At 32.4% G+C, this 19,480-nt stretch overlaps 1 protein-coding gene across 1 annotated transcript in view; it reads left to right on the top strand.

The window, feature by feature from the left end:
- Positions 1-19,480, top strand: part of Pka-C3 (Protein kinase, cAMP-dependent, catalytic subunit 3) — a 139,217-nt gene that overhangs the window by 102,040 nt on the left and 17,697 nt on the right. Inside the window, exons 2-3 of the mRNA XM_089631313.1 lie at positions 8,085-8,253; positions 19,157-19,266. Coding sequence (XP_089487439.1) covers positions 8,085-8,253; positions 19,157-19,266 — 279 coding nt within the window. The remainder of the gene's footprint in view (positions 1-8,084; positions 8,254-19,156; positions 19,267-19,480) is intronic.

Here is a 19,480-nt window from a genome sequence, read left to right as displayed (position 1 = left end):
GATTTTCTGCCGTGAGTCATGAGATATGAGACTTTAAAAAAACTTTATTAAAATAAAATAAAATTGAAGCAATACATTTTTTTTTGTTACGAATGATTTGATAATATTTTAATTCCTCCTCTTATCATCATTAGAAGTGATTTTTTTTGCTTGTGAGATGATGGAGGAGCTTGCTTGTCGTACTCATCGCTTCGGACCATTGGGCTACTAAATGGTCCTAAATATTGTTTTATTCATTTGTCTTAAATTAACTCCACACAGGAAGTCTCGAGGAACATAATTTCCCTCATGGCCTATGTTATCTTTGAGGATGCTGTGGGGATGGTATTTTTAAGGAAATAGAGGAGAGGAAGTATTGGGAAGGAAACAAGTATGAGGGTTGGGTAGAAATCTGGGGTTCAATGTGTACAGGATTGAAGAGCGGTTGAATCCATTCCTCCGACTGCGGCACAGTGGTCAACGAATTGAGAGAGTCCTGCTGGAGAGTGTCTCCCGATCCGGCCCGCCACGCAGTAGGTGGGCAGAAGCATCTACCGTCAAGACCTAGATAAACCTTACCCCCGAACCCGGGCACCCCTGCTAAGTCACTAAACATAGAGTACCATTTGGGATGAACAAAAAAGTCTATATTGTTTTTTTTAAGAAAAACAAATATTCCCGGGTTACGAATAACCTGACAATATTTGAAAATATCCTACTACCACCACAGTAAGGGGAAAATGTTGCTTGTGTAGTGATGGAGGACTTGACCAGCTGTGGAATCGAACACACTACGTCGGTTGGTTTGACCAGTTTGTTTTAATATTTTCGGGCAGTAACAACATGTTTGGTTTAAAAACGTTTTAATTTTCAATTATGATTGCCTCATTGCATGAAAATACGATTCATTTGAGAATTAACAACAAATTCAACAGTAGAAGAGGCTTCAAGTTTTCATTTTTAACAACATTACGTTAAAATCGATTTTAATTAATTTTAAGTCGAATTACGCACACAGTCACACAATCCAGACAATGCATGAAAGTGCAAAATATTTGGCGTCGACTCGTCTGGGGTGAAGCGAGAGTGAAGGCCTCGGGCTAAAATAAAATGATAACGAACGAGTCACGGCACAACGGCAGTACGCCACAGAATCAAACAGGCCGCTGCGATGAAATATCTTTTGGAACGTTTCGTGTTCTGATCTCAGCTCAGTTCTGTGCTCCTGTCTCCTCTCAAGCATTGGTGATTGAATAAACGGGTAAAAACTAATTATGTCTCTTAGCCAAGATATTACTTTTACAGTTTGCACAGCCATTTCATTGGATTTGTGGAGATGATTTTTTAGTTTTGTAGATCGAAGTGTAAATCGATTCAACTTTCTCGCAAATTTTAATCAATTTTTCCTCACGAAAATATTCCAAATAAATTTTGGATGCAATAATGTAGGATTCTCTTTTAGCAGGAGATTATATTATTTTTCATTATATTAATCAGTTTGAATATAAGAAACCCGTTTATGCCGTACTAGTAGTTACAGCTCAGAGACAATATATTTTTTATTAGATTTTAAACAGATGAATGAATAGAAACAACATTTTTTGTTGAGCGCGAAACAAAAATTTATAAACTCTATAGCTCATGATGTTACTTCATCGAATTGTCTGACATAAAAATCAATGTAATTCTCAGAATACTAGAACTCATCGTTCAAGAGTTTTCAGTGGAGCACTCGAACATTATAGTTTTTGAACTGAATTTTTAAGTTCTGTTTTGTATATTTTGTATTGTTATTATTTGTATTTTGTATATTATATTAATGTTAAAAAACAAATATTGAATTAAATAAAAATTTTTTTTTAGAAAAATCGTTAGCTTAAACGAATGATTCCCTTGAAAATCTCACAAATTACCCTACTATACTCTACTTATCCTCCATAATATATATTTTTTCTTCCTTCCAAATACAATAATTTGCATAGATTAATATTGTAATGCTGTTTACTTTGTAACCTAGTTATGTTATTTTTTCGCAAATTTACACTCCTCTTCCAACCACAAGCAAATGCTTTTAATGGAAGTGTAGCATAAATTAAAACAGTATAACTTGTAAACATTGTTTATTTATTGTAAAAAACACAAATATTAAATAAATAAATATATACCTATATATAGTGTAGTAAAAGAAATTAATTTCTTTTAAAAATTCTAAATGAAAAATAAAAAAACGGTTTAGGAAGTCATATAGGCATTTAAACTGTGTTATTGTTCACTTCAAAATTGCGTATTTGATTTGGGTAACTAGACCAGAATGGAAATGATAATGTTTTAAAATTAATCAGTAAAGTCACCCAGACTCAAACCATAGATGAGATGTAGCAACGCTGTTGAACATTATATTAAACAAACTAAACAACATTAAGTCCAAGGCCTAGTGCGAAACAAGATTGATTTCTTATCCCCGACTTGACAAAACGGTAAAAAACGTTTATTTCGGATATCACGGAATTATTTTCAGATATTACTCGAATGTGGGCGAAGTCAAAGCTCAGAACCGTCAGACGACATTTTCAGGGAAAACCGATGCGTCTGCGTGCTAGAAGCTGGAAGCTGGCAAGCTTTTCCAATCAGGGTGTGCAAAGTTATCAATAAATGGTATTACAGGTAAATTGATAAAGAAATACCAGTAATTATGGAGGTGATAATAGCAGGTGTAAATCTAAATATTGAGTGCATATCGCTGCTGCTGAATAGAAAGCTCTCCAATTCTGCATTACCTATAAATACTTATAATACTACTACTATACCTATAAATACTTGTCTGAATTGTTGTAGGATTCCATTTAAATATTTAGTTTTGATTTCTTCATAAATTTAATTACAGTGTAATAATATTGATTTAGATTATATTACATACATTCCCCTGATGAAGCAGATGCTTGTACTTCGGAGAGGAGAACTATATATAACAGCTACTTATACAGTTATAAAATTAAAAATTTCAAAGCTAAGCTTAATCTTTAAAAGTGAAAAGTTACAAAGTCAAAGGTTATATAGCCCCCGCATACACAATTTCTACTGATTTATAACACTTTTCTCGATAACTCTTTAAGTTAAAAAAAAGTTATTTTTAAGATAATATCTATACATAATTATATAAAATTCCCTCAATAGTAAAAAATCGTAAGGTAAGCTCCAAAAATTATCAATAACACGTTTTGTTCTGTTATTTAACATGTTATAGGCATATTCACAGTGTATCTTTGAATGCAACTAAAGAATTTGTCGTGAGATTTTTATTCTATTTTAAAAGAGTCGTGTTTTATTACATATTTTCATATTGTTTTTTAATACTAGCGCGCTCCCTCTAACATTCATATTTACATATCTCCCTTTCAAATCATCTTAGAACGCTTACTGCGGGGTATAAGTAAAAAGTTAGACGTGCAGGTTCATCAATATAAAATAAAGAATAATAATTATTTTCAAATGTGAATTTGTAATCTAAAATTAATTAGGCAATTAATATCATTATTTAATCATTTTAGACGACAATAGAGAATAACGAATGAACAAATATATTCAGCAATAAACAAGACAATATATAAAATTAATAAACAATATAGATAAGATTTACTTAATAGATTAGACATGATAAACAAAATTTCATGTCTAATGTATTATGTAAATCTTATCTATATTGTTTATTAATTATATTGTCTTGTTTATTTACATATATATAAAGTTAAAGTAATCGTTTGGTTGGTAGGTACTACAAAATTTTTATATATATTTTTTTAATTATTATTTTTTTTGTAAACTAATGATTAAGACACGATTTTTTTATGCATAGCACAAAGGGTAACAATTATTTTACAAGCAATAATCGACGGGAAATCGAAAGGACACGGGTTCAAGTCCCGTTGACGTCATGTATCTTTTATCAGGAGCTTTTTCAATGTGGATGAGTGTTTCAGGCTAATAATTATTGCTTGTAAAATAAATATTTTTTTAACTGTCGTGCTTTTTCCTGTTTATATATCAATTTGATTCCCTTATATACATAGTGATGCTGTGCTGTACAATTTCGTTGGAGTGGTATAGATAGTCCACTTACAAAAATATTTACTATGCCAATATTTAACGGTGGGATATTATTTTTAGTAAAGAGACTGAAGTAATGCAATTTTGTCGTAATTTTTTGTAAGCTGAATGCACACACACAATGCTTGTAAATATTTCCTGTATATTTTTAATATATGTTACTAAAGAATTTTATATTTTTAGGGACTTGATTCTCTAGGATTAAAAAACTTATTTATTTTACAACTTAATCAGGCATGTCGTTCATTAATACTCCAACAACTGCTGATTCTGTAGGTTTATTGAAGTCGTAATTATTTATTTAAATTTATTAATATACCTACCGGTAAACAGAAACATTTTATAGAATTTGGCCAATTTACCGGTAATGCCTGCCCTGTCTCCAATGGAACCAAAGCGTCACTTCGTTGTCAAATGTGCCAACACTCTTTCTAGATTAAAGTTGAAAAGACGTATTGCATTGGTACCACGCTGATTTAAGCTCAGCTGTCAACTGAAAAGGAATAACATTGAAATTATTCTATCCCGCCGTACTTAAAATATAAGAAAAATATGTTTTCCAGGTAACTTAAAATAATCACAATAATTAATGACTTAACCTTCGGAGTTTAGAAATTTAATGACTGCTGAAAACTGATTTCTTTGCTTTTGATACGCTTCAATTTTAATGCCGCTGAGATTTTATTACTTGTAAATATCTATTACGATATGAATAATATTTTAATGTAGTTAAAATATAAAAATTTCAACTCGTTTTCTCAACAAACAAATATTCGTTAATTATTCAAGTAATTTGTTAAAAAAACATAATTAAGAAATAAAATATAAGTACATTACAAAAGCTTTGCTTCCATTCAAATAATAATTAACTTTTTCAGGTACTTGCATTATTAACTGACGTTAATGAAATGCAAAAGCGTCTCAATAACTTCGTTTTATGGTAATTTTTGAATAATATTGTAACTACACTAAAATAGGAAGAAATATTTAGTTTAAAACAAAATGGTTTGGCGCCTTTTTTCGTAAATATTTCGACAATAAAATTGTAAGAACTTTTCTTAAAACTTACTATGTATCTATTTTCATATAAATTTGTCGTTTGTTTTTTTTTAAATAAAATCATCTCTGATATTACACCCGAAATAGTCATTTTAAAAACAAATTGGTTTGGTCCGATGTTATGGACCACGTAAATTTCTCGTGGCTTTTTTCAGCACAACGCTCACCATACATTCCCATTGGTAGTGCATGGCGAGCGATATGCTGAAATAGGCCAAGCCATGATGGGTATTGCTTGTGTCTCCTTACGAGAAAATGAAACCTTCAAAGAAAATGTTGGAAAAAATAGTAGGTAACTAAAGCATGATCGACAAAAAAAGTCAAAACTATGTAAAAATTTTAAATCAGTGTAACAAGAATAAATGGATTTCTGAGCATGTTAATACTTGTCTCTTGTCACCCAGTGCCAGTCTGCAGCAGCAAGAGACCCGCCCGACTCTACCTGGAACTGGCACAGTTCAGTTGGAGCATGTTCTTGTCTCTTGTCACCCAGTGCCAGTCTGCAGCAGCAAGAGACCCGCCCGACTCTACCTGGAACTGGCACAGTTCAGTTGGAGCATGTTCTTGTCTCTTGTCACCCAGTGCCAGTCTGCAGCAGCAAGAGACCCGCCCGACTCTACCTGGAACTGGCACAGTTCAGTTGGAGCATGTTCTTGTCTCTTGTCACCCAGTGCCAGTCTGCAGCAGCAAGAGACCCGCCCGACTCTACCTGGAACTGGCACCATGGGCGGCTAGGCGGCAGGACAACTCTTCAAATGTGGCATTGAAAAAAATGCAATTAATTCAAAATACGACTTCTCAAACTATTGAAAATTAGGAGAGGTATTAAATAAATGATTTGTAACTGCTCAACATTTATTTTATTCTTAAATTTTTATGCGTAAAATATTAATGGTTACATTTTTATGCGTACTATATTGATGGTTACATATTAAGTGGTAAATTAAAAATAAATAAATATTTGTCAATAACTCACCTTCAACCGCAAAACTAACTTGCCCATGGCAAGGAGGTTAAATATATTTGGGTACACAATTACTAACTAAAGATTGCATCACGTGAACAATACGTTGTTTCTTTTGAGCAGTAGAAAAAATGTAACTTTAGGTTCTGTATTAAGAAAAAAAAATTAAAATTAGGTTAAATATTATGAATTGTTCCAAAAATTTACTATACATCTATTTTATCTTGTAATTTTGTGGTTTTTTTTTTTTTTTTTTAAATAAAATCCTTATCAATTTGTTCAAGACCTTGTCTTATTAGCGTAAGTACCTAACCTAGATTTTCCCCTTCTTTTGTATATTTTCGCTGCTCCATTATTCTCAATAAAGCTATTAAAATCCATAGACAAATTGGAGAGTGTGCGAGCCATAGAATTTCAAGCAGCGTGCTTGGAAGCCGCCACAACACGTCACAGACAAACTTGACCCACTGATTTGTGACTACATAATATTAAGCCTGTTCAGCATGCAGGCAATTACTTGAACATGCCATCAGTTAACTTGCCAGGCTTCCTTAATATGCTTAACCTCGAGACGTATTACAAGTACCCCTACATGCACACGTGAAGGTTGCACAGTTTGGTATTATGACTACCTTAAATGCCTATACACGTGGGAAGAGTTTATACCACTTTTTATTAAAACTTTCTTCGTGTCGTTATGAGTCGGATTCTGCGTAATCCTGAACTAAACTTTTATTAAATTAAAGTGTGTTATGACATGACTATGCAGGTGCTCTATGAATTCCGTCGTATATTTTTAGGCCAAGATTTCATCAGTACTTAAAATAATCTAAACTTCGGGTTTAGGATTACCCACACTTATTTCCAGCCGTGATGGTCAAGGTGATTTATAATAGCTTCGATCATATTATTAGACACAACTATCTTCACTAGAATTAGTCAGACAACGTGACTTTCCTTTTGATATTAGGCACTTAGATCGTATTTTATTGCACAAAACAAATGTTTTTTTAAATGATTCGGAATTGACGTCTGTTTTAAATTAAACCGTGTGACTTGCATCGATATTTATTCTTTCTACTTATTTCCCCAATGCATAAAATTCCCCGTTTATCGGTATCTACCTATTAATTTTCGCCTAACTCTCGAATTTAGAATTGTTCTCTCCACCAAAGAAACTTTTTTTCATGGAAACCTTTTCTCAGCGCCCATATTACTACATTTTTGTTTTGCTCAACCTACCAAGAAATACTATACACATACCCGCCAATTTGTTCCCAATCATTTTTTTTTATTCTATAACCTTCTATATTTTTCTAATAATTAAAGTTAATTGTTTTTAAATCATGGTTAGCTAAATTCAAAGCGCAGTTTTTGTAAGCATTGCCAAGCGTAGTTTATTTTATAAGTTAATAACATCATGATACCACTCCCTGCAGGGGTAGGCTGTATAGGATGTATAGAGATAACCCTGTCCTGACAATTCTGCATTATAATTATAATTTATTTGGATATCCTGGACTGACTATTTAATTCACTTGATCGTATTATGTCTTCTCGAGGCGCCACAACATATTCTTCCACAAAAATTCACACCATTAAGCAACAATTTTGAGACCAAGTATCACAGGAATCAGTTATAAAAAAAGGTTGGAAATGAATTAAAATCTCTAATGGCTTCTTCTATTATGCAATATATCTTAATTAAAATCATTTAATCCCCTTATTTCTTTATGAATATTTTCCTCAATTAATACTTAATTACTTAACACTAGCTTCTGTATGCTAAATATCTGAAGAATATATTTATACGACTAGCTAACTGGTTGTTTTGATGCGCAGGACAAATGACACATAGTCGGAACTGGATTACCATTACGACTTTTTTGAGTACGAACGGCGCAGGATTCTAGTATATTGTGCCATCAGATATTTTATTCCTTTCTGTTTGTTTATGAATATATTTGTCTTATTGCAGGCACCGGCACCTTCGGTCGGGTGTGCCTCTGCCGGGACAAGGCCGCAGACTGCTACCTGGCCATGAAGATCCTGGCCATGTCTGACGTCATCAGGCTGAAGCAAGTGGAGCACGTCAAGAACGAGAAGAACATCCTCGCGGAGATCAGGCACCCCTTCATCGTCAACTTGTAAGTTTTTTTAAGTGGCTCGGAGGTAGTGGGCACACGGCATCCCCAATTGGGGCATGAATTGAGGCTGACGATATTGGGGAGCGTAGGTGATGGAAACAAGGAAAGAGGGGAATTTCCACGCTTTTCATCCATTCTGAATGGCGATCTTTTACTTGGGCCCCGGGCGATACTGAGAGTATCTTCATGTTCTGGCATCATATTAACACAGGTTATCTGTGTGGAATTTCTAGATCACCACAACTACTTTGAGCTCACAAAATCATTTCCAACATGAGCTACGGAGCTTTGAAACATATGTTTAACATCAGAAAAAAAACAACACAAGATGTTTGCGATTAAATATTGCGATCAATAATTTTTGATTTTGTGATAAAAAATTCAGTCAGGGTAGTAAATCTAGTGGTTTATACTGCGCAAAAGCTCGGGCTTGGCGCACTCATCATCCGCGATCATATAATTACAAACCGGTTTGACTTAATCTTAAGCTGGGGATCACTAGAGGAGGAACGAGTTAGATTATGTTCGCTTTTATTTTATCAGAAATTTACTAAAAACGAAAACAGAAAACACTATTGATAAATATGAAATCATTTTATAAAATTTCTGTTCAATAAAAATGAATCTTAATTCAATAACGAATGGTTTGGTACTAATCGATTTAAAAGAGAGAGATAAAGTATTAGAAGTAATAACATTAATTAAACAAATAAAAGAGGTAACACGAATGGGGTTATATTAGCAGCTAAACATTTTTTTGTTTGTTTAGTACTAAGTCATTAGAAACATAAACGTATATAATTCATAACTTCGAATTCAACACCTGGCAATTTTATAAACAATGGGCTTGGATTTAAATGTAGATTAGTAGGTACCTAGTTAGTTCATAATTACAAACTTAATTAGATAGACTTACCTACTAGTACATTTGCGAGACAATCAACAGTATCGGTTCAAAGAGTAATTAAAACTCATGAGAACAATACAATAATTCTAGTAGAACAATAGGAACTGTGCGGATGAAGATGTTTTTGGATTGGTGCTGGCTTTTCGATAATTAAGATTTTAAAAGAGTTTTAATCTTGACTTCCTGATGACGTCATTTTTACGTCACCTGTCGCCATCTGCTTTCCGTGGGTCGAAGCTCCGAAGTTATAAGATATAAATTTCCCCGCCAGAGCTACGGGAGACAGAATCGGGATAATATGGCGGTCATATCCGAATGAAATTTATATCACCTCGTCTTATGATAAACGACAGACTGAATATTATTATGTCCTCGTGGGTGATGTTGGATTTCATTTCATGGTCATTTTTTTATTACCGGTTGTTAATCCGTCAAAAGGTTCATTACATTAAAAACGTCAACACAGACGTAACGAAAATATATAAATAAATATTGTTCTCAAAAAGCAATGTCATAATTGCTTGGCGTTAAACTAAGCGATTGATTAGCACATAATTTGCATAGCAACTTGGTCAATATTTGTTTCGTGTATTTTGAGACGTTCAGCTTTATCCGTGGCATTTTTGCCTCGTTTTAGTACATTTTATTAGTTTTCTAATAAACCAATTTTTAAACTTTTACCATTTTTTTTGACCAGACCGGTTTTAGACAATCACGTCCATCTTCAGAATGGTACACTATGTAGTCACCACCCGTGTTCATGCGAGTTTTATTACTGTTTTTTGTAAAAAGTGATAATTATTATCTCGCGATGATAATGAAGTGAAGAGCTGAAAATAGTTTCGTTGACCTACAAAACCAGACAGAAAAAAGCTACATAAATTTCACGACGCCAAAATTGATGAGTTCTCAGTAAGATACATTAATAGATTATCTGCTAGTTGTAACACATTTTTTTTTAAATTTTCAGTTAACTCATCTAATACATTACATCAACTTAACTGTGGTTTTGAACACAAAAACCGTCGGCCGTCGTAACATTACTTACCAACTGAATTTATTTATTTATTTATTTAAACGTTATAAAATGGCTTTTACAATAGAGTGATACAATAGAGTGATTACAGAACAAGTAATGTGTACACAAAAATATTGTTGCAAGTGATACAGTTGTTAATAGAAGTGCAGTTAAACAATACACAATTAAAAGAAATATCTACTAGTGTAGAAATAGTTGAATGAATACTAGGTTTGTATAAGACCTGACATAAATCGAGGTATGAGGTGTTTTTGATAATGAATAGTAATAAATATAAAGTAAATTCTGTTAACCCTTTCAGCCCCAGTGTTAATTCAAATTAACATTAACTTTGTGAATTTTTTTACCGTAACGGTAGCGATTTAGAAAAACCATGTTTTTGTTTTCTTATAGCTTGTAATCTTTTCTGTGGCGTCTATTTTTTCCGCTCGGTTGAAATCCTTATTCCCGCCACAAAAACCATACGTATTTTGACATCTGCTGATTGTGAGTTTTATCGAATTTATGCCGTCATTGATTACTTCATTTAAGGAGAGATATCAATATTTTCTACTCGAATTACAAATATTTTAACGCATGTGTTCTATGATAATAACATCAGTTCAATTCACTGTTCACAGTCATTTGCCAGAATATTGTAAATGAATTTCAATGTTCATTCATATTAACACTGGTAGTGACGGACATGTTTTCGACTAGTATGGCGAATTTTTAAAGATTTATAATCCTAGATTATTTCTTTATTTCTGAATGAATTTTAGTTAAAATGTTATTTGTTTGTACCTTAGAGATTATCACTACATTGTAAATGTGCATTTTCGACATGAAACAGTTATTTGTATTACTTTTGTGTAATTTTTATTTTACCTTTCTATTTAAAAAATACCCTCTGACATCCAATGTTAATCCAAATTAACATTGGATTAACATTACACATTTTATATATGTGGAAACAATAATGCGGGTGTGAAAGGGTTAAGGCCTAGAATTTTATAATAACAGAGAATATTTTATTTGAACAGAATATTAATATATATATAAAAAGTGACTTTTTCATATGTATAATCTAGCAAAATATTATAATAGAGTAATAAGTAGTGAGTTTATTGTTGCCTTCAAAATTAATTCTACTTGGAATAGCTGGGCAAGTATCGCAATTTGGCTTTAGTAAAACAGGGCTGTCAACGATTTTATGATACTTTTGGATAATAAATAATATATTGTTATGTTTCCCGACTATGCACCGGTGCCGAAGGGATTAATGATGCTAATTCCTTACCAGTGGAACAAGTATGGCATTTCCACATGACGCCTGTAGTCTAAAATGTAGTATTCAACAATATTACTAGTAAGTTTTTGCAATGCGTGAAATAATTACACGCATCTAAGTCTCCCGAAAAGAGAGAGATTTTGAATCATCTATGCTACTTTGCTATATTTTAAATAACACAATGACAAAAATAGGTACTTAACAAGATTTTAAAAGAATTAAACAAAGGCGAAAGTCTAAACATTCTTACAACTGAACTAAAAACTGAAAACAGCATGTTGTAATAACTCCTTGTACTTTAGGGATTCGAGAGATTGGATTAGCATAGTGAGTGCCTAAAAGAGATCAGCTAGGATAACTTGAAAAATGTGGCCCTAGGTCTCCACAGGCACTTCGGGCTGTCAACCTCGCATCAGTTTGCCTGTAAAACAGTTGGTTGTTTTGGGTTAAATTGGTTTTAATATTCCATAAATAAGATTTGAAAATTGATAGCGAGATTAATGAAAATGTTTCAACAGACATTATTACATATTTTTTATATCAAACTTTCATTATCTTAGTGGCGCGTTCAAGGTTGATTTATCAAGGAAAATCCTTTACACAAAACAAACAATGTAAAATTTTAAACAAAAAATAACTATATAAAATATATAACTATAACTTAACGTAACTAAATGAGTTTTATAATTAATTATAACTCTACTAAAGTAAATTGAAACAAGGTTTCTACTGTACATACATGATATGTAACATTTTTATCATTCCTTATATATTTATTATGACGCCAACCATAGGACATCCATTTTTTTTGTAATTTTCATTATCGCTTTTGCAATGTATTGGTTTTTGGTTCCTTGAAACAAAATATAGTTAAAATAGTTACCTATTTCGCCGAGATTTTGTTTAATCACTTTTTACTCCTTTTAAAGATTTTTTGAATTGTCATTTTGATAAGTTATCCGGTCACCTTAGATTTTACACTGTTTGTAAAATATATATTAATGAATAAAACTACGCTCTCTCACCAGAACGTTATCAAATATATAAGGTATAATAATATGCAGCGAGGCGTGTAGCGACAAACTAACGCCCTCCAGGAAACAACAAACGAATTTAAGGGTACGTATACATTTGGGAACCGAAACGCGAACCGTACCACGAATTACAGGAAAGGAACGAATCAACTGCAAGCGGCGTTTCGCGCCATTTGCGGTTGCTTCGTTTCATTCCCATAAGTTGAGGTTCAGTTCAGCAGTTCGGTTCGCGGATATATACGTAGCATAATGTCAACTACATTTCCTTCACATGTTATTGTCAGTAAAATTTTAATACTCAACGCTAACCTCAAAAACACAACATTTCATGAAACAAATTTCCAATTGCATATTTTTGTAATGAACGTAGGTCAGAGAGTGAAATAATTAAGAAGGAAAATCAAACATTTTAGTTTAAAAAAATCTTTATAATAAGGAAGTTGTCCATTTTTTTAATTTTTTTTTATCAATGTTCGCATTCAAACTTAAATACTGGTATTTTTTTTTTTTTTTTAAAGTTTGTTTTCATAGTTAAATTAATTCTCAAAGTTTAAATTTTATTAAGCCCGCCAAAACGAGCGGAATCCGAGCGGTAACAGGCGGGGTGTAGTGTGACGTCATTAGAACTGTGAAAACCACGTCGCTTAAGCATTATGTATGGAAAAAATTTTAATTCTTCAACAAGGAATTCCAGTAATTTCTTTACCAATGTTAACCGTCTATTATAATTGATGTTATTAAAAAAAAAAGAAAATTGATTAAGATTTGATAGTTAAATTAATATTTTAAGTTAGAATATTTGCTTTTCACGCCCGGTACGGTATTGCCGTCGCTACTTGTTGACGTTCCCCGCGCGAATTCAGGACCACCGCGCAGAAAAGTAGAGACCAAAAGTAAAATAACGGTTTACAGCCCAGTTCACTGTGAGACTTTTCTGAGCGGCCGGCGGCCTGAAGTGTATCACATGCTATGTGACATGTATAATAATAAAAACATCTAAGTTATGCAATAAACAACATATTATTATTTATTTATTTATTTATTTATTTATTGGTAAAGGTAAGAGACAAACAGCTTATACATAAAATACAAATATAAATATATACATGTTAAAAACAGTCAAGCCAAAAAAGTCTCTTATATTAATATTGATTGGAGATGGAGTTTTATTGCATAAAAAAAAATATATATATTTATATATATTTTAGGTGAGGAGGGGAGGAATAGGAATTTAGGATGAGGATAGGAGATGCTCTGGATACATTCCATACTATAGTATTAATTTTCGATCGTACGAGTTACTTCTATTCGATATTTGTGAAGTGTATTGCTAAAAATATCTATGTTTTGAAATTTAGTATTATATTGGGCACATATACGTGGAATTGGTGAATTTTTTCTAAAGTTAGTTCTACATGTAGGTAAATGAAACAAATGGGATTGCCGTGTTGATCTTGTTGGAATATGAATATTTATTAAATTCATTAGCTCTGGTGAGTCGAGGCCATTGTTAAGAATTTTAAATAATAAAATTTGGTCAAAAACCAAACGTCGTGTATGAAGTGAGTTGAATTTGTGGTAATTAATAGAATCGGCGTAATTTGAGAAATGTAAGTTTTGTTTATAATTAATGTGTTTAAAAATTTTTTTTTGAATTCTTTCGATTCTTTCAATGTGGGCTTGGTAAAAAGGAGTCCAGATCGGTGTGCAGTGTTCTAGGTGGGGACGGATGAACGCTGTGTAAAGGGAATATAGAGTCTTAAGGTTGCGGAAAGGTTTCGTTAAACGTATTATAAAGCACTATACGAATATGTATCTTTAGAAATCCATTTCATATAATAATAATAACAAATACGTACATATATTTGACAAACCCAAATAAACCTTTGGCCTATACACCTCTCTCATCTAAACCGACCATCTCTCATGTAATAGAAAGAGATGCACCATAGGTGTTCCGTTGTACGTACAAGTCACGACACATGTGACGACAGAATTCTTTCGACCAATCGTGGAGCGTATACAGTCTATTGCTATTGAATGCTTTTTCAAGAACGTTTAACTAATTCTAAGAATAATAATATAGAAATATATTTATATATTTAGAATCGATATTTTTTGATCTACATGAACATATTTTTTATAAGTCAAAATATTTTTCACTCAACTTCCTTATTGCTTTGATTTACTTTAATATCCAGATGCATCGCAAGCGAGGATCGAGGTGACAGTCAGAAAATAATATAAAGCATTTTTTCTCGTTTTTTAGACGGTCCGATAAGATATTCTATGTTTAGTCCATTAGTACATGTTCTTCGAAAAATGACTGTATATCAATGCCACTGAACTTTTTTAGTTCTTAAATACAATTGTTCACATTAAAAATGCCTTGAATTAAATAAAAAATAAACTAGGAAATCGACACAGTCCGTTGCCCGTCTGTTCACAGTACTGCACAGTGTGCCACCCAGTGGGTGTCACTGCATTTATATTTTGAATGTCGATATTATTATTTTTGTCACTTGATCCAATTAGCGATGGAAACAGGTGACTTTAGGTAACGATCGATCGCAGCGAGCGACTGGAAGGTCTGATATGATTGACCTTACTGGGATAAATCATAGCTAGATGTTTTATTCAAGGAGTTTTTTTTGATTGGATTCAATTTGAAATTGGGGCACTATTACTTTGATACATACCCACAATCCAATAAGAATTGATGTTGTAGCATTTTTTTATAATAGTGCGCCAGTAAGTTTGTCAAAATTGTCGAAGAATTTTCTAACAAAAAACGTAGCTAGACCTAAATTTTTTTCTTATTATTATTATTTTTTTAATTTTGAAAGTACACTAAGTACACTTTTATACTAAGTATAAAAAACTTGAAAATGTGGGTTGCTACTATCGTGATAAGCAGTGATTACAATCTTAATATTTGACTAGTTGGCTAAATATCCACGATAAACGATTGATAGATTGATTCATTTCATGATTCTCGATGCGTAAGTAATTGCACTGAATTGTTCATTGTTTATATTCCTATAGTTTATTGTCTATTCGCGTTAACTAGTCTGCAATAATATCGGCCAAGACCAAAAAGCCAATAACCTACTTCAGTTCAATTCTCTTTATAAAATTTAGAAGTCAATAATAACAAGATAAATCAATATCATTTACAATTATGTATCCTAATAGGCCAACTATTTCATGGGAAAATAAATACCTTCACCAAAGATTTTCTTAAATTTCTCAGTTTTACATTTCAAAATGCTTTAAAAACTTTATTTAATAATTCTCGGTAGCTCATTGTATTCGGTTTTTATAATCTATATAAAATCCCATCTGGACGTACCTAAAACCAAATAAAATAAATGCGAATTGTTTGAAAAAAATATATTTGTAATTATTTCTTGGATTCTGGAGAAGTCAGTATGAGTTTAGGTTTAGAGTATGAATATGTACTATCATCATGAAATTTCCGCTACAAAATACAATCAAAAATGATTTATTAATAATTTTTTTTAATTTCGTCATGTGGAATACATAATCCGTCGTATTGAAATTTATAATGTACAAAAATGACAAAATAAGAAGGTTTTTACTTCGTATTTTACAGGCGCAATGAGCTAATCAATAATTATATATTGAAAATCACTCAACTTACTTAATAATGGCTTTATTTCTTGAACATAAATTCGTCATTATAAAACTTGTAAATGTACGCAGAAAGATAAAATTAGGAACAAAGAAGGTCAAAATTTCGGACAAAGGCCACTTGAGATAAAATTCCCTAGAGCCTACCAAGGTCTTGTATAACTTCTCTGCTCAGAGAGTTGTAAAACCTTCTGAATATTCGTTTTTATTTAGAAATACAGAAATTATTCCCTGATAAAGGCAACTTTTAACAAAAAACCTCTGTCTTGGCACATGATAGATGAAGTCCATTAATTTTGTGTAAGTAACAAGAGTTGAACGATTAAAAAACCTAGAAAACGACGCAATATTGTGGATATAAATAAAAACAAATGTATTGCCAAAGCTGATCGCATACCATAGGAAAGATTGTAGATTATTTTTGTGTTTTCTTCTCCGTGAACTTTATCAGAAAGATTTATATTGTCATTCATAATGCCATATATTTGGAGGACACATTATGCGACATGAAAGCCATTGTTTTCTACTTATTGCAAAAAATTTTATACCCGAAAATGAAACCGAAGTAAACTAGTCCACAGTCGGCGCTGGCTAAATACATATAACTATGGATAAATCTCAAATTTTCCTAATAACGTTTGTAGTTAGTTCGTAACGTAGGCTATAGTTTAGTCCGACTTTAATCAATACATGTACAATATTCGATCAAACCATGTGGATTGTGGATATTTCGGCATAGTTTGTCCATTTGTCCCTATCTAGAAAGAATACGACTATTAGGTTCTGCTGGCGTACTTTGACTTGGCAGGTTTCTATTGCTGCTCGACTTACACATGTAATGCGTAACTCAGAATGCCTTTATATAAATGTACTCTTTCAGAATGCGTTTATTTAAAATACAGGGTTTTCCAATAAGAGGTGTTATTTTGATATTCAATCGTAAAAGATCAATAGTTTCGTTGTTTGTGTGGCACGTAGCGCCGTCTTGTTGAAAGTAAACGTTGTCCAGATCAATACCATCCAATCCGGCCATAAAAAATCATTAATCATCTCTCGATAGCGCAATCCATTCACCGTAACTGTTGCTCCAGCCTCATTTTCGAAAAAGTAAGGTCCAATGACTCCGCCGGACCATAACCCGCACAAAACAGCCACATGTTGAGGATAGAGAGGCTTTTCAACAATAACTCTTGGGTTTTCCGAGCCTCAGATGCGACATTTTTGCTTTTTGACGAAGCAACCGAGGTGGAAATGGGCCTCATCACTAAGATGATTTGCATTTGATTCACTCGATGCGAGATCTGTAAGCATTGTCTGGTAAAAGTGATCTGTAAATATTTTGATGTTGAAATATAATATTAATTCCGGAATTCTTCTACCCGTCAAGAAATAAACCAGAAGAAAAATATGTCTTATTACTTATTTCATTTATATATGCGTTGTAATAAAGTATTTTGAAATAAACAAATATTTCAGCAGAGAAGTTGTTCCATCTACATAAGTCGATTACAAGAAATACAGCGTTTCAGTAGTTTGGAGACATATCTTTTTTTATTTGATAATGTGTCCCGTACTGAGGCCCCAATTTTACCATTTAATATTATTCAATGAAAAGATAATATATATGAAATAATAAATTTAAATAAAATAAAATAAAACAGAGATGAAATACAATAATAAAGGCGGTAATGAAAAAAATCGGCAGATATGATGAGGTACGGTTGTATATTATTAATGAAATTTTTTACTATGTAATGACTATAACTTAATAATAAATTGAGCATGCGGTTAAGAAAGTATTTGCGTTCGATATTCTCACTTCCCCTCTAAATTATTAAACAAATAACTTTCGATTTCAGACCACCACTGAGTCACACCGTATCTGAATTAATTGAAAGCAAACTTCTGAATAATATGATATCGTCTGCACTTTATACAAATAGAGGATATTAAACAGATCAAAGATCGGGCAGACGATCTGGCGGTAGGATCGGCGAAAGTCATCTCATCTTGCATCATCCTCTCCAAATACCCGCTTAGTCTTACAACAACGTGTTATCTCAAATATAATTGATGTTGTAGCACGAAAATTGAATCAGGAATAAAATTGTCGTTATAAAATGTATTTATGATTTCCAAAGTAATAAATCAAATATAAGCACAATATAAAGTGAATAGTTTACATCGTGTTTTCTTCATTCTAGCTTGAAAATAGTTTTTAAACATGACTGTAATTGTATAATTGATTTATTATACTTATTCAGTTTTCCAAAGAAAACACGTGTTTTCTCTGTAATTAACGCGTGACCATGTGCATGAATTAAGGTTTTAACCACTTCATTTATGCATTCTTCATTTGGTAAAATCTTTTAAAAATTCAGAAACTCAAGATTCGTATCTGAAACGCGGGCGTTACTAGCTACTTATAGTACAATAATAAATTTGTCATGTGAATAATGAATCTCATTACAATAAAAAATTTGTAAATTGCTGAATTGTTTAGCTAGATTAGAGGATAGTTAAAGGAGGTGGAAGATAGTGGGGGAAGAGTGCCATGAGGATACATGACGCCAAATTGATATAATTAGATCTCTAAGATATCCAAGGAACACTTGCCATCTATTCATTTGAAAGAACAGAATAGTCTGCCACAATAATGATTGAATATTGATATAAAGAGTATTTATATCAATATTCAACTTAGATTATAGATTAAAGATAGATTAAATTATAACTTAGCTGCATGGTGTTCTATCCTACCTTCCTAGATGATTTTTAAAAATTAATTATTTTATAATGTACAGAGAAAAATGTGAATCGATACCTTTTATGTCCAGTATAAGTTCTATGCTATGAGCACTTATTAAAGTACAGAGAAGTATGGACACTTTTGGTAGATACTATTATAATCCATCTTGTGAACAATACTTAGCTCAAAAGTTGAAAGCTCTTTGTTTACACTTTAACCTTCTCTAAAAGGCTGAATCATCTTGTTGCAGGCGGTGGTGGACAAGGGATGAGACTTGTATCTACATGCTGTTCGACTACGTCTGCGGAGGAGAGCTTTTCTCGTACTTGAGAAACGCCGGCAGATTCAGCAGCGCCACGGGTAATATATTAAATAATAATACATTTTGAACCATTTCTTTGATTTACTAACGAGGTATTTTCACAATGATTAAAGCGGTATTTTCATACCGGTGGATCAATTTTCTATATCGATTTAAATTATACAATTTTTCTTCTGCCCCCAAATTTAATTAGTTCTTGCGGATGGCGTTAGTAACGTCACACGGATAACTTTTGTAGGGGCGGTCCCGGGT

The sequence above is a fragment of the Hesperophylax consimilis genome, chromosome 4, assembly GCF_061612785.1.
Source record: "Hesperophylax consimilis isolate HC1 chromosome 4, BYU_Hcon_1.0, whole genome shotgun sequence".
NCBI lineage: Eukaryota > Metazoa > Arthropoda > Insecta > Trichoptera > Limnephilidae > Hesperophylax > Hesperophylax consimilis.
This window is presented reverse-complemented; position numbering and strand designations above follow the sequence as displayed.